We start from the raw sequence: 13,102 nt of genomic DNA, 5'->3' as shown, positions 1-13,102 counted from the left end.
CCTGTGGTGACAGTTTAAATATATGTAAGATTGCAAAAGGAAAACATTTTAAATCCTTATTCTGACCATCACCGAGTCAGGGTCAGTCAGTGTTTAGAGGAAAAATCCTTAAATAAAGCCAAACTCAGATTTTTTAAAATGTTTCCAATTTAGGACCAATTTTGCGTGGCCAATCCATTAACCCTGCACATCATTGGGTTGTGGGGGTGAGACCCAAGCAGACACGGGGAGAATGTGCAAACTCCACACGGGGCCGGGATCAAACCCGGGTCCTCAGCGGCGTGAGGCAGCAGTGCTAACTACTGCGCCACCGTGCCGCCCTCCAAAATCTAGCAGTGCTTTAATATAATTCCACCATGCAGGAATATTATAGTTAACTAACTGTGAGTACACCAGCAACAGCTTGAACTAGTGATGCTAATTGAAGGATTGTCCTCCAGGAGCAGGAGCTCTCTGAGAGCCTGCTTCTGAAGAACAGCAATAACATTTGCAAATCCCTTTTTCTTCTTCTATCAATATTCTTCCATCAATATTCTTCCTGATCAGCAGCATGGCTCTTGCAGGGTGACTGTGGCACAGGCTCTGAAAGCCCCCAGTACCTCAGTCAGATGCCTGTTCATCGTGCGCAAGCGAATGTTGGCAGGCAGTTCAACTGGAGATGGATCACAGCTGAATCTCTACTTGCCAGTAGGATAGCGATGGGGAGGGGAAGTTCTTGCTGATTTATTTCCCCTTTCCAACTGGATTACTGAGGCCCAGTTGTTACCCGCAGCAATTGCTTCGCCTGAGATCAGATCGGCGATCTGAATCATGAATGGTTTTGACCGAGTAAATGAGGAGAAGCGGAATGGTCGAAAACCAGAGATGACGTGCTGTAAGTCCTTGTGATTTGGATTGATCTGCCTGAAAGGGCCCTAGAAGCAGATTCAATCATTCCATTCCAGAGAGAATTGGATAAATACTTGAGGCTGTGGGGAGAAAGCAGGGGGGTGGAATTAATTGAATAGTTTTACTAACGATGATGGGCTGAATGGCCTCCTTCTGTGCAGTATGTTTCCACAAACTGATCACAGATCAGTTACTGAGCTGAGGACCTTCTGGTTTATGCGATGGAGCACTCCATTGGACAATGCATGCATCCATGTATTTCATTACAGGAAATTATTTTTAAAAATTTTATGTCAAAGTAAATAGGTGTTTACATGGTATAGTATAGTCGATAGTATACATCCCCACACTCACAAGCACCTCCTCATACAGCAATTGTACCAACTCCATTGCTTCACAAGGCTGGGATCAGTATTCGGAGTGTCAAGTTGAAAGATTAAAGGACGAGGAAGACATGAGTGTTCCTTCTTTCGCTCTACCTTCTGTGTGTGGACCGATTCCACAAGAAAGGAGCGTGCTCCAGAAAAGGGTGTATCTTCTCCGGCAGGCGTGTAGCCCAGCTGTTTCTTTTACATAGATCCATCTGTTTAAGTCTGACCCTTCCACCGCTAACTGCGTTGAAATGCAATGCTTTTGCTTTCGTATTAAGCTCTGAATATTGGTGCACTCGTGCGTTTGGAGGAAATGTTTTTGTCTGCCTTTTTAACAGATATGTTAATCTCTTTATTTTAAACTGGGTTTCTCCTTTATTAATATATGAATGCTGAATGAGTTTGTGCACTGATATATACAAATCCAAAGGATGAAAGGAATCCCAGTGACAAAATGAAAGACCTTCCTGTCCTTATCTTACAAAGGTCATGGTAGCAGCTAGTGTGCAACATTTCAACTGCAGAGTTAACCATCACTGACTGCCCCCAGATTTATGGACAGTGAATTAAACTGCTGAAATCCATGACTTTTTTTAAAATTATAAATTTAGAGTACCCAAATCATTTTTTCTAATTAAGGGACAATTTAGTGTGGCCAATCCACCTAGACTGCACATCTTTGGGTTGTGAAGGCGAAACCCACGCAGACACGGGGATAATGTGCAAACCCCACATGGACAGTGACCAGAGCTGGGATCGAACCTGGGACCTCGGCGCTGTGAGGTAGTTGTGCTAACCACCGTGCCACCGTGCTGCCCTGAAATCCATGACTTACTATGTGATACCCCAGTACAATTTCTGTATGTCCTTCTGAGACAAGTATTGGGGATCAAAATGTTTCAAACACCTCCTCTTGTTATAGAGCTAGCTGCGGACATGATTGGTACCCCATCCAGAAATATTCTCTCCCTCCACCACTGGCACACAGTAGCAGCAGCGTGTACCCATCTATAAGATGCACTGCAGCAACTCACCAAGGCTCCTTCAACAGCACCTTCCAAACCCGTGACCTCTACCACCTGGAAGGGCAAGGGCAGCTGATACCTGGGAACCCTACCCCTTGGAAGTACGCCTCCCAAGCCGCCCACCATGCCGAGTCGGAAATCTGTCGGCGTTCCTTCGCTGTCACTGGGTCAAAATCCTGGAACTCCCTCACAAACAGCACCGTGGGTATACCTAAACAACGTGGACTGCAGTGGTTGAAGAAGGCAGCTCATCACCACCACCTCAAGGGCAGTGAAGGATGGGCAATAAATGCTGGCCTCGCCAGAGATGCCCACATCCCGAAAACAAATTTAGAAAAATTAAAGTCCTCATTTAGGTTTCTGAAGTTTCAGCATGCAGCCTGGCTGTTTGGAGTGCAGGCTTCAGACTGTTTCTCATGTTTTTCTCTTCTAATTCCTGTGCCACGTTAGAGGAAACCTTTGAGAAGCTGCCGGAATCCATGGTGCCAGAGATGCAGCGCAGCAACCTTGCTCCAGTCATACTCCAGCTAAAAGCATTGGGCATTGACAATGTGCTGAGATTCAATTTTCTGTCTGTAAGTAATTACTGTATCTCTCGCTAACATCTATTTATTATCAAGCGAATGTAATCCAGAGCGTGAGGCCAGCAGAACTGAAATGGGAAGCTTGCGGATTAAGTCTTCCAATAGGAATTCGTCACAGCTCGTGAAATTAGGCCAAGAGCAAGCCTGCTGAGTTACTAATGGTCGATTGCAATAAGTAACTTGAAATGAGGTTCTTTGAATCGGGGATGGTGCAACGGGTGAGGGCTTCTGTTCTACGGTAGCCCTCTCTTTGCATTCTCACATCAATTTAAAATGATAAAATCTGCACATGAAACTTCCACAATGGGGTGACTGCCTCAGCATTGGAAGTGCCTTCTCTCCGCTGGGTCTCACATGCCACACCTCTGTGTGGATATCTTGCTGTTCAGGAGGGGTAGGGAGCATCTGAATAAAATGCTCTCACTGCAAGGCTACATATGTCGAACTGACGTGTTACAGTTGCACCCTAAGTGTTTCATTTGCTCCGGGTTAACAACAGCATTGAGTGGTGCGTAAAATAATTTTGTACAAAGCCCGACAATAATCGGAGAAAATGCTGGAAAGCGCTTAGCAGGTCGGGCAGCGTCTGTGGAGTGGGAAGCAGTTAAATGCTGGAAAAGACTCAGTTAGATTCTGTTTCCATCTCTGCAGATGCTGCCTAACTTTCTAAATGTTTTCCAATATGTTCTGCTTTTATATCAGGTTTGCAGCCTCCGCAGTAATTTTCTTTTGTGCAAAGCGCTGAGCTACCAGAGTAAGAGGAACGCTCACATGTACTGTAATTACTGTCTATTTTAAGTAAAACACCAGCCACTGCGGCACAATTAGTTTGTGCTGAAAGTGACCCTGGAACCTCAGCCAGCGATGATAATTATTGAGTCCGATAATGAAGAATGTGAGGCACTGTCTAGAATGTTATAATGAAAAGTGGGACATTTCTGAATTTGCGATACTGAGGGTGTGGGGCACATTGCAGAGCAAACTGGAACACATCAGAATGTTAACGAGAAGTGTGTGAGATATCAAATATCGGGGGCCGGTTTGGCTCAGTGGGCTAGACAGCTGGTTTGTGATGCAGAGCGAGGCCAGCAGCGGGGGGGCAATTTCCATACAGGCTGAGGTTATCCCTGAAGGCCCTGCCTTCTCAACCTTGCCCCTCATCTGAGGTATGGTGATCCTCAGGTTAAATCACCACCAGTCAGCTCTCCCCCTCAAAGAGGGGCAAGCAGCCGATGGTCATCTGGGACTATGGCGACTTGACCTTACTTTGCAATGAGAGGGGTGGGGCCTATCAGAGTTTCAGAATTTTATAGCTAAGTGTGCAGTATACCGCAGTGTTACTGTGCCAGATGACCATCAGAATGTTACTGTGAAAGGGCAGCACGGTGGCGCAGTGGGTTAGCCCTGCTGCCTCACGGCGCCGAGGTCCCAGGTTCGATCCCGGCTCTGGGTCACTGTCCGTGTGGAGTTTGCACATTCTCCCCGTGTTTGCGTGGGTTTCGTCCCCACAACCCAAAGATGTGCAGGCTAGGTGGATTGGCCGCGCTAAATTGCACCTTTATTAGAAAAATGAATTGGGTATTCTAAATTTTAAAATAAAAAAAAAAAGAATGTTACTGTGAGAGGTGTGGAGTATATCAGAATTTTACAGTGAAATGTGTGGAATATTTCTGTTACAATGAGAGAGCTGAGAGGAAGTGTTACAATGAGAAGTGTGAAGCCTCTCATTGTGCTACAATGGGAGGAGGGTGGTGACATTATTGGATGAAGACACAACACAAAAATTATAATTGCTTGCAAATGTAAGAATCCTATAACAGTTTGTGCAATAAATCTTGAGTATGGGTATTCTAAGTGAAACACCTTCATACAGTATCCTTTGTTCTATTCACAGCCTCCCCCAGCCCAGTCAATGGTCCAGGCACTAGAACTGCTTTATGCACTGGGAGGTAAGGATAGGTTTGTTTTGGGGATTTCTGGCAAAATTCACCTTCTCTGTCGGTCATTTTTTTTAATAAGTAAAATTCTTCCAGATATGGAACATGTCCCCAACATGGAATTCAAGCGTATTTCTTTTTGTTTTGCTAATTAGTTTCTAGCACCTGCTGCCTGTCTGATAAGGAGTCAGACTCGCTCTTAATCTGATGACCAACTATTGATTCTCCTGCCTGCATGGTGCCGGAGACAGAATGGAGTCTGCAAGGAAACAAAGCCATTTTGTTTAATTATCTATTAGTTTCCTTATTTCCAGTCGCAGCAGATCCACTGGGTTAAGATCTGTTTTTGGTGGGTGCTTCCTGCAAGCTACACATTTTATAGCCTGGCAAATAATCACAACCTAGGGGGAAAGAAGACACTTGCACAATTCTGGAAGTCCTTGATGTGTATGGGTTCACACGATATCTGGGAATGAAACCCATCCAGCAGGTAATTAAAGCAGTTGGCACTGATCACTGATCAAGCCATTCATCAAAGTCCATTGACTCTGTTGGTTACCGTGGGCAGCACAGTAGCACAGTTGTTAGCACTGTTGCTTCACAGCGCCAGGGTCCCAGGTTCGATTCCCGGCTTGGGTCACTGTCTGTACGGAGTCGGCACGTTCTCCCCCGCGTCTGCGTGGGTTTCCTCCCACAGTCCAAAGATGTGCAGGTTAGGTGGATTGGCCATGCTTAATTGCCCTTAGTGTCCAAAAATGTGAAGTGGGGTTACGGGGATAGAGTGGAGGTTTGGAGCTTAAGTGGGTGCTCTTTCCAAGGGCCGGTGCAGACTCAATGGGCCGAATTGCCTCCTTCTGCACTGTAAATTCTATGTTCTATGTGAACACCTATGTCAGATGTTGATTGGGTCAGTGTTGGGGGCAGGGTCAATGATTCTTTGCGGACTCGTTGATGAACAACCCTGTGGCCAAGAACGTCCAGTTGTTGGCTTCTAAGACCCTCCTCAGCAGTTAGTCTGAAGACAACAGGGAGAGTGAGCTAAATCAGTACCAGCATTTTAGTATTTCACAAGTGAACAAGCATGAATTAAAAATCAATGTTATCTTAAGAGATAGAGCAGGAAGGGCAGCACGGTGGCGCAGTGGTTAGTGGTGCTGCCTCACGGCGCCGAGGTCCCAGGTTCGATCCCAGCTTTGGGTCACTGTCCGTGTGGAGTTTGCACATTCTCCCCGTGTTTGCGTGCGTTTCACCCCCACAACCTAAAAGATGTGTAGGGTAGGTGAATTGGCCACGCTAAATTGACCCTTAATTGGAAAAAATGAATTGGGTACTCGGAAAAAAAAATTTTTTAAGGGATAGAGCAGGATAAACTGCTTTGTTAATTTGTATTTTTGAGGCGGATAATAAAGTTTGTCTTTTTAAGTATAATGTTTGTTTACCTGCTTAATGTTAAGTAAACTGCTGCCTTATATTCTGAGTCTCGGTCAGATGAGTTTATTTTCCACATACTGAAGGAAAGGAGGCTGTGCCTGTTGGCACCGAATCTGTCCTGCAAATTGGAATGCAGTGGCAAGGATTTATTTCAGCCCCTGGGGCTTTTTACATTTGCCTGAGTATTAGGCAGGTAAAGCAATATGCTGCTCGATCAGGGGCCCCTTACATTGACAGTGAACCCAAGTAATCTATCTAGCATAAAACCATAACACTATTCTCTTTAAGGGGGAAATGAAGGGGGATCTTTTTAGAGTTCAATTGACGCACATTGGAGTAACAACCGTTGATAATGCGATAAACTCATTTAATTTATGAGCCTTAAAGTAAAACATTTCCATCCAGTCTGTGCTTATATTGAACCCAGACCGTAGAAGAGTATTGTTCAGTCTCACCATGATGGTTAGTTGCCTGGAGAGAAAGCACAAGACCCGAATCAGCCTTGAAACGGTAGCACAGTGGTTAGCACTGTTGCTTCACAGCTCCAGGGTCCCAGGTTCGATTCCCGGCTTGGGTCACTGTCTGTGCGGAGCCTGCGTGGGTTTTCTCCGGGTGCTCCGGTTTCCTCCCATAAGTCCCGAAAGACGTGCTGTTCGGTGAAATGAACATTCTGAATTCTATCTCTGAGTACCCGAACAGGCGCCGGAATGTGGCGACGAGGGGATTTTCACAGTAATTCCATTGCAGTGTTAATGTAAGCCTGCTTGTGACAATAAAGATTGTTATTATTATTAAACCTCACTGGCATCTTTACTGCTCGCAAGCTTCCCATTTCGAGAGCTTATTGGAGGGAATGAGAGGCTACTTTTTCTTTTTCCAAAGTTAATTCGCTTTTGGAAACAAATTAATAATTACACAGAGGGAACGATAGTCACACAGCCTGAGGTATGTCACCCCACGGCTAGATCACGTCATTAATTGCAGAATTTGCTCTGTGTGCCATTTACAGGTCTGAACGATCAGTGCTTCCTCACCGACCCCCTTGGCCTGCGCATGGCTGAGTTCCCTCTGAATCCCATGTTTGCTAAAATGCTGCTGGAGTCAGGTAAGCCTCTGAATCAGGATAGTAATGTGTACCAGCAATAACAGGCGTGCCTTCAGTTAAGCCCGAAGTTCTGGAATTCCCGTCTTAAACCTGTCCACCTCTCGGGCTCTCTCTGCTCCTTTCAAGACGCTCTTTAGCTTTTGGTTAACTATCCTGATATCTTCTTGGTATCATGTTTTCTGCAATAATAGTCCTATGAGGCGTTTGACTGGGTTAAAGGTGCTTTATAAATTCAAGTTGTTGCTATAGAAGGATTGTTTTACTGTCTCAAAGAAAAGATCCACCATGATTAATATCCTATTAGTCGGGGCGGCACGGTAACACAGTGGTTAGCACTGTTGCTTCACAGCGTCACGGTCCCAGGTTCGATTCCTGCTGTCTGTGCGGAGTCTGTGTGGGCTCAAAATAACCCTCGCAGTCTTTTTCTCTCTAGCACAGTGGTTAGCACTATTGCTTCACAACATCAGGGTCCCAGCTTCGATTCCTGCTGTCTGTGCGGAGTCTGCACGTTCTCTCCATGTCTCTGTGGGTTTCCTCCGGGTGCTCCGGTTTCCTCCCACGAGTCCCGAAAGACGCGCTTGTTAGGTGAATTGGCCATTCTGAATTCTCCCTCTGTGTACCCGAACAGGCGCCGGAATGTGGCGACCAGGGAATTTTCACAGTAACTTCATTGCGGTGTTAATGTAAGCCTATTTGTGACACTAATAAAGATTATTATCAATATTGTGTCACTTCAAAGAAGGTTTCTGGGCCCTGTTTATGTGGATTATTTAACAAGCGACTCCCATTGATAGAGTGTTGTGGAGCTAGAATCCATCGGGGCTTTCGAAAGAGAAATTATTTTTCAAAATTGCAGGACTGCAGAAAAAGGGTGGGGAGGAGGGCTGGCTATCTGCATTGTTCTTGCAGAGGGCTGGCATGGACAGGGCGGGCTGTGGACCAGCCTACCCGGAGAAAGAGGAGGGGGGGAAAAAGCATTGTGCAAATTGTTTGTTTCACAGACGTGCACATTATGGGGGTAATTTTAACAATATCCCACCTGGTGGGGGACTGATGGGATTGGGTTGGCTGTCTCACAATCAATGGCAAGCAAAATGGAGCCATCCTGAACCAGATACTGAATTTGATTCATCCTCTGTTGAATATCTTCGGTAAGGTTGTTGCCAAAACTAACTCACTAGGGGAGACATCTCGACAGATTGCCAAAACTAATACTCAATTTGTAGCCTACCCACTTCTAGAGAAGTGAAAGCTGAGGTGGTGGCCAAATAAAGGGCTTACATACAAACATACAAAATAGAAGCAAAAGTCGACCATTTAGCCCCTGAGCCATTTAATAAGATTTGATCCGTTTGTGTTTCAAGTTCTGCATTCCCTGGCGGCATGCTGGTGCAGTGGTTAGCACTGCTGCCTTCGGTGCTGAAAATGAAATGAAATGAAAATCGCTTATTGTCACGAGTAGGCTTCAAATGAAGTTACTGTCAACAGCCCCTAGTCGCCACATTCCGGAGCCTGTTCGGGGAGGCTGGTACGGGAATTGAACCGTGCTGCTGGCCTGCCTGGGTCTGCTTTAAAAGCCAGCTATTTAGCCCAGTGTGCTGAACCAGCCCAAGGTTTAGCACACCAGGAGGACCCCGGGTCCGATCCCGGCCCCGGGTCACTGTCCGTGTGGAGTTTGCACATTCTCCCCTTGTCTGCGTGGGTTTCACCCCCACAACCCAACGATGTGCAGGTTAGCTAAATCGCCCCTTAATTGGAAAAAAATAATTGGATACTCTAAAATTTATAGAGAAAACAGTTCTACATTCTCATCTGCCCCTGATAACCTTTGGTTCCCTTGCCTAAAAAGAATCTATCTACCTCTGCCGTCAAAATATTTGATGAGCCCCTCTGCCACTGCCTTCTAAGGTGGAGAGTTTCAGAGTCGCACAGCCCTCTGAGAGAAAACATTTCTCCTAATCTCTGTCCTAAAAAGGTGACCCCTAATTTTAAAACAGCGCCACCTAGTTCTGGACTCACCCACAAGACGAAACATCCTTTCCACGTCCACCTTGTTAAGATGATTGAGGATCTTATAGATCTATATATCCTTTCCCTGACTTTTACATTTTTTTTTAGAGTATCCAGTTCATTTTTTCCAATTAAGGGGCAATTTAGCGTGGCCAATCCACCTAGCCTGCACATCTTTGGGTTGTGGGAGTGAAACCCACGCAAACACGGGGAGAATGTGCAAACTCCACACGGACAGTGACCCAGCGCCGGGATCCGACCTGGGACCTCGGCGCCGTGAGGCAACAATGTTTTTTTTTAATAAACATTTTATTGAGGTAATTTTGGTATAGTAACAACAAAATAAACAATTTTCTCCAAACAGAGAAAGCTAGCCATGTCCGATAGCCAGGTCTCCGACTTCGGGGGCTTTGACACCCTTCATACTAATAGTATCTGTCTCCGGGCTACCAGGGAAGCAAAGGCCAGAACGTCTGCCTCTTTCTCCTCCTAGATTCCCGGATCTTCCAACACCCTGAAAATCGCCACCTCTGAACTCCGTGCCACCCTTGTTTTTAACACCGTGGACATGACGTCTGCAAACCCCTGCCAAAATCCCCTCAGCTTTGGACATGTCCAGAACATGTGGACATGGTTCGCTGGTCCTCCCGCACATTTTGCGCAACTGTCCTCCACCCCAAAGAATCTGCTCATCTGGGCCACTGAATGTGAGCCCGGTGAACAGCCTTAAATTGTATCAGGCTGAGCCTGGCACATGTTGCGGATGTGTTGACTCTACTCAACGCGTCTGCCCATAGACCATCCTCTATCTCTCCTCCCAGCTCCTCCTCCCACTTGCGCTTCTGCTCCTCGGTCTGCGTTTCCTCCAACCCCATAAGCTCCTTATAAATGTCCGAAACGCTCCCTCCTCCTACCCACCGTCTGGAATTACCCTGTCCTGAATCCCCCTTAGCGGTAGGAGCGGGAAGGTTGACACCTGTTTACGAAGGAAGTCCTGCACATACCTGAATTTGTTTTGTTTCCCCTCGCCAACCCAAACATTTCCTCCAACCCCCTTGTACTCGGAAAGCTCCCCTCTATGAACATATCCCCCATCCTCTCAATCCCCGCTCTCCGCTATAACCGGAACACCCCGTCCATACTCCCCGGGGCAATCCGGTGATTATCACAGATTGGGGCCCAGACGGATGCTCCCACATGCCGCCTCCAATGGCCCCAAACTTTCAGGGCCGCCACCACCACTGGACTGGTGGAGTACCGTGCCGGCGGGAATGGCAGAGGCGCAGTTACCAACGCTCCCAAACTGGTGCCCTTAAATGAAGCCGCCTCCCCCACCACCACTTCCTGATCATGGCTATATTAGCTGCGCAGTAATAGTTGCTAAAATTTGGCAGCGCCAGCTCGCCCTCTCTCCGACTCCGCTCAAGCATTACCTTCCTTACTCGGGGGGTCTTGCCCGCCCAGATGAAGCCCGTGATCACTCTGTTGACCCGCTTAAAAAAGGACTACGGAATAAAGATGGGGAGACACTGAAATACAAATAGGAATCTCGTGAGGACCGTCATCTTCACCGTTTGCACCCTCCCAGCCAGAGACAACGGGAGCGCATCCCATCTCCGAAAATCGTCCTTCATTTGGTCCACCAGCCGGGCCAGATTCAATTTATGCTGCCGGTCCCATTCCTGCACCACTTGGATGCCTAGGTATCTAAAGCTTCCCTCTACTAACCTAAACGGCAGCTCTGCCAGTCGCCTCTCCTGTCCCCTCGCCTGGACCTCAAACATCTCATCCCATATTAAGCTTATACCCTGAAAACCGGCCAAATTCCCCTAGAGTCCTCATGATTTCTTCCATCCCCTCTATTGGGTCTGAAACATACCGAAGCAGGCCATCCGCATAGAGCGAAACCCTGTGCTCCACCCCTCCACCCCTTCCCCAGACCAGTCCTCTCCAGCACCTCGAGGCTCTCAGAGCAATTGCCACCGGCTCTATAGCCAGCGCAAACAACAGTGGGGAGAGGGGGCACCCCTGTCTCGTCCCGGGGTGCAGTCTAAAATAGTCCGATGTTGTCCTATTCGTCCCTATACAGTAACCTGACCCAGTCAATAAAGCCCCGCCCGAATCCGAACCGTCCCAGTATCTCCCACAGATAGTCCCATTCTACCCGATCAAAAGCCTTTTCTGCATCCATTGCGATGTGAGGCAACAATGTTAACCACTGCGCCACCGTGCTGCCCTCCTTTCCCTGACTTTAGTCGACCAAAATGAGGGGTCATGAATATAAGATTGCCATATACCCAATGAAGAATTCAATAGCAACTTATTTTTGTATAGCACGGTTAACATAATAAAACATCCCAAGGCTCTTCACGAGATACTTCTTTATCTGAGGAGCAATTAGAATGCGGACTTTGCTACCACATGGAATACTTGGTGTGACTAGCATAGATGTTATAAAGAAAACTTAGGAGGGCTGCACGGTGGCGCAGTGGGTTAACATTGCGGCCTCACGGTGTTGAGGTCCCAGGTTCGATCCTGGCTCTGGATCACTGTCCGTGTGGAGTTTGTACATTCTCCCTGTGTCTGCGTGGGTTTCGCCCCCACAACCCAAAGATATGCAAGGTAGGTGGATTGGCCACACTAAATTGCCCCTTAATTGGAATAAATGAACTGGGTACTCTAAATTTATATTAAAAAATAAAAGTAAAGAAAGCTTCGGTAAGTCCATGAAGGAGAAAGGAACAGAAGAATTTGCTTATCTGGCGAGATGAAATAGGGTGGGTGGAGGTGATTGGACTATAAAAGCCAGCACCAACCAGCTCAGCCTAATGTCCTGTTCATGCACTGTGAATTCTATGTATTAGTATGTGTCCATTGCAATGGTGTCCTACTGCACGGGCTGCTTATCCCCAGATCCATTTTCAAGTACAGATCAGAGAGCGAGTGAGTGTTTGAAAATGCACGGTTGATACTTTTTCAGGCCTGGTGAAGTCTCTTTGGCCGCAATGATGTTACACAAAGCTGGTATTGCATGTGGATCTCAGGACCCGTAGCTTTGCCTGTGCCGTCCAAATCAACACACATTCCTTCAACCCATCAGCCACCGAGCTTCCAGTTAGACAGTGGCGGGGGAGGGGAAGCTTGCGGGAGGTGGCCTGTGAAAATCAGGCACTTCCTAGCACAACCTGGCTTCCAGCAGCCCAGCTTTCAGAAAAAGAACACTTGACATCAGCTTGTTTCTTTAATTTTAACCAATCATCAATGTTGCATCAAGATTTAGTCAATGTGAATGCAGTACAAGTTAGCAAGAACATAATGGCTGAAGTACATTGGCAGACTTGCATCGATGAATATGTCTCTGTGGAGTTTGCACGTTCTCCCCGTGTCTGCGTGGATTTCCTCCCAGGTGCTCCGGTTTCCTCCCACAGTCAAAGATGTTCAGGTTAGGTGGATTGGCCATGCTCAATTGCCCCTTAGTGTCCAAAACGTTAGGTAGGATTATGGGAATGGTGGGGGGGTAGTGGTAGTGGGCCTAGGTAGGGGTGTCCTTTCGGAGGGTCTGTGCCGAATGGTCTCCTTCTGCACTGTAGGGATTCTATGAATATAAACTGTACAGTATCTGTATGCCAATGGTCATGATCCTTGCTAGAGGAGTCTATTGAAACATTAAGAACAGGCTGATTTTGGCTAACAACTACCTCAATCAGGAAGTGGTACGCAGGTGTGGTAGAGAGAAATTAAAATGTGCAGG

General features: G+C 46.9%; 1 protein-coding gene across 1 annotated transcript in view; it reads left to right on the top strand.

Annotated features, from left to right (window-relative positions):
• The window catches only part of dhx35 (DEAH-box helicase 35), a 100,378-nt gene that overhangs the window by 65,229 nt on the left and 22,047 nt on the right, over positions 1–13,102 (top strand). Inside the window, exons 13-15 of the mRNA XM_072515151.1 lie at positions 2,735–2,859; positions 4,763–4,817; positions 7,246–7,341. Of these exons, the coding sequence (XP_072371252.1) occupies positions 2,735–2,859; positions 4,763–4,817; positions 7,246–7,341 (276 nt within the window). The remainder of the gene's footprint in view (positions 1–2,734; positions 2,860–4,762; positions 4,818–7,245; positions 7,342–13,102) is intronic.

This window comes from Scyliorhinus torazame, chromosome 8 (assembly GCF_047496885.1).
Source record: "Scyliorhinus torazame isolate Kashiwa2021f chromosome 8, sScyTor2.1, whole genome shotgun sequence".
Lineage (NCBI taxonomy): Eukaryota > Metazoa > Chordata > Chondrichthyes > Carcharhiniformes > Scyliorhinidae > Scyliorhinus > Scyliorhinus torazame.
The sequence above is the reverse complement of the archived record's forward strand: the minus strand, read 5'-3'. Positions and strand labels throughout refer to the sequence as shown.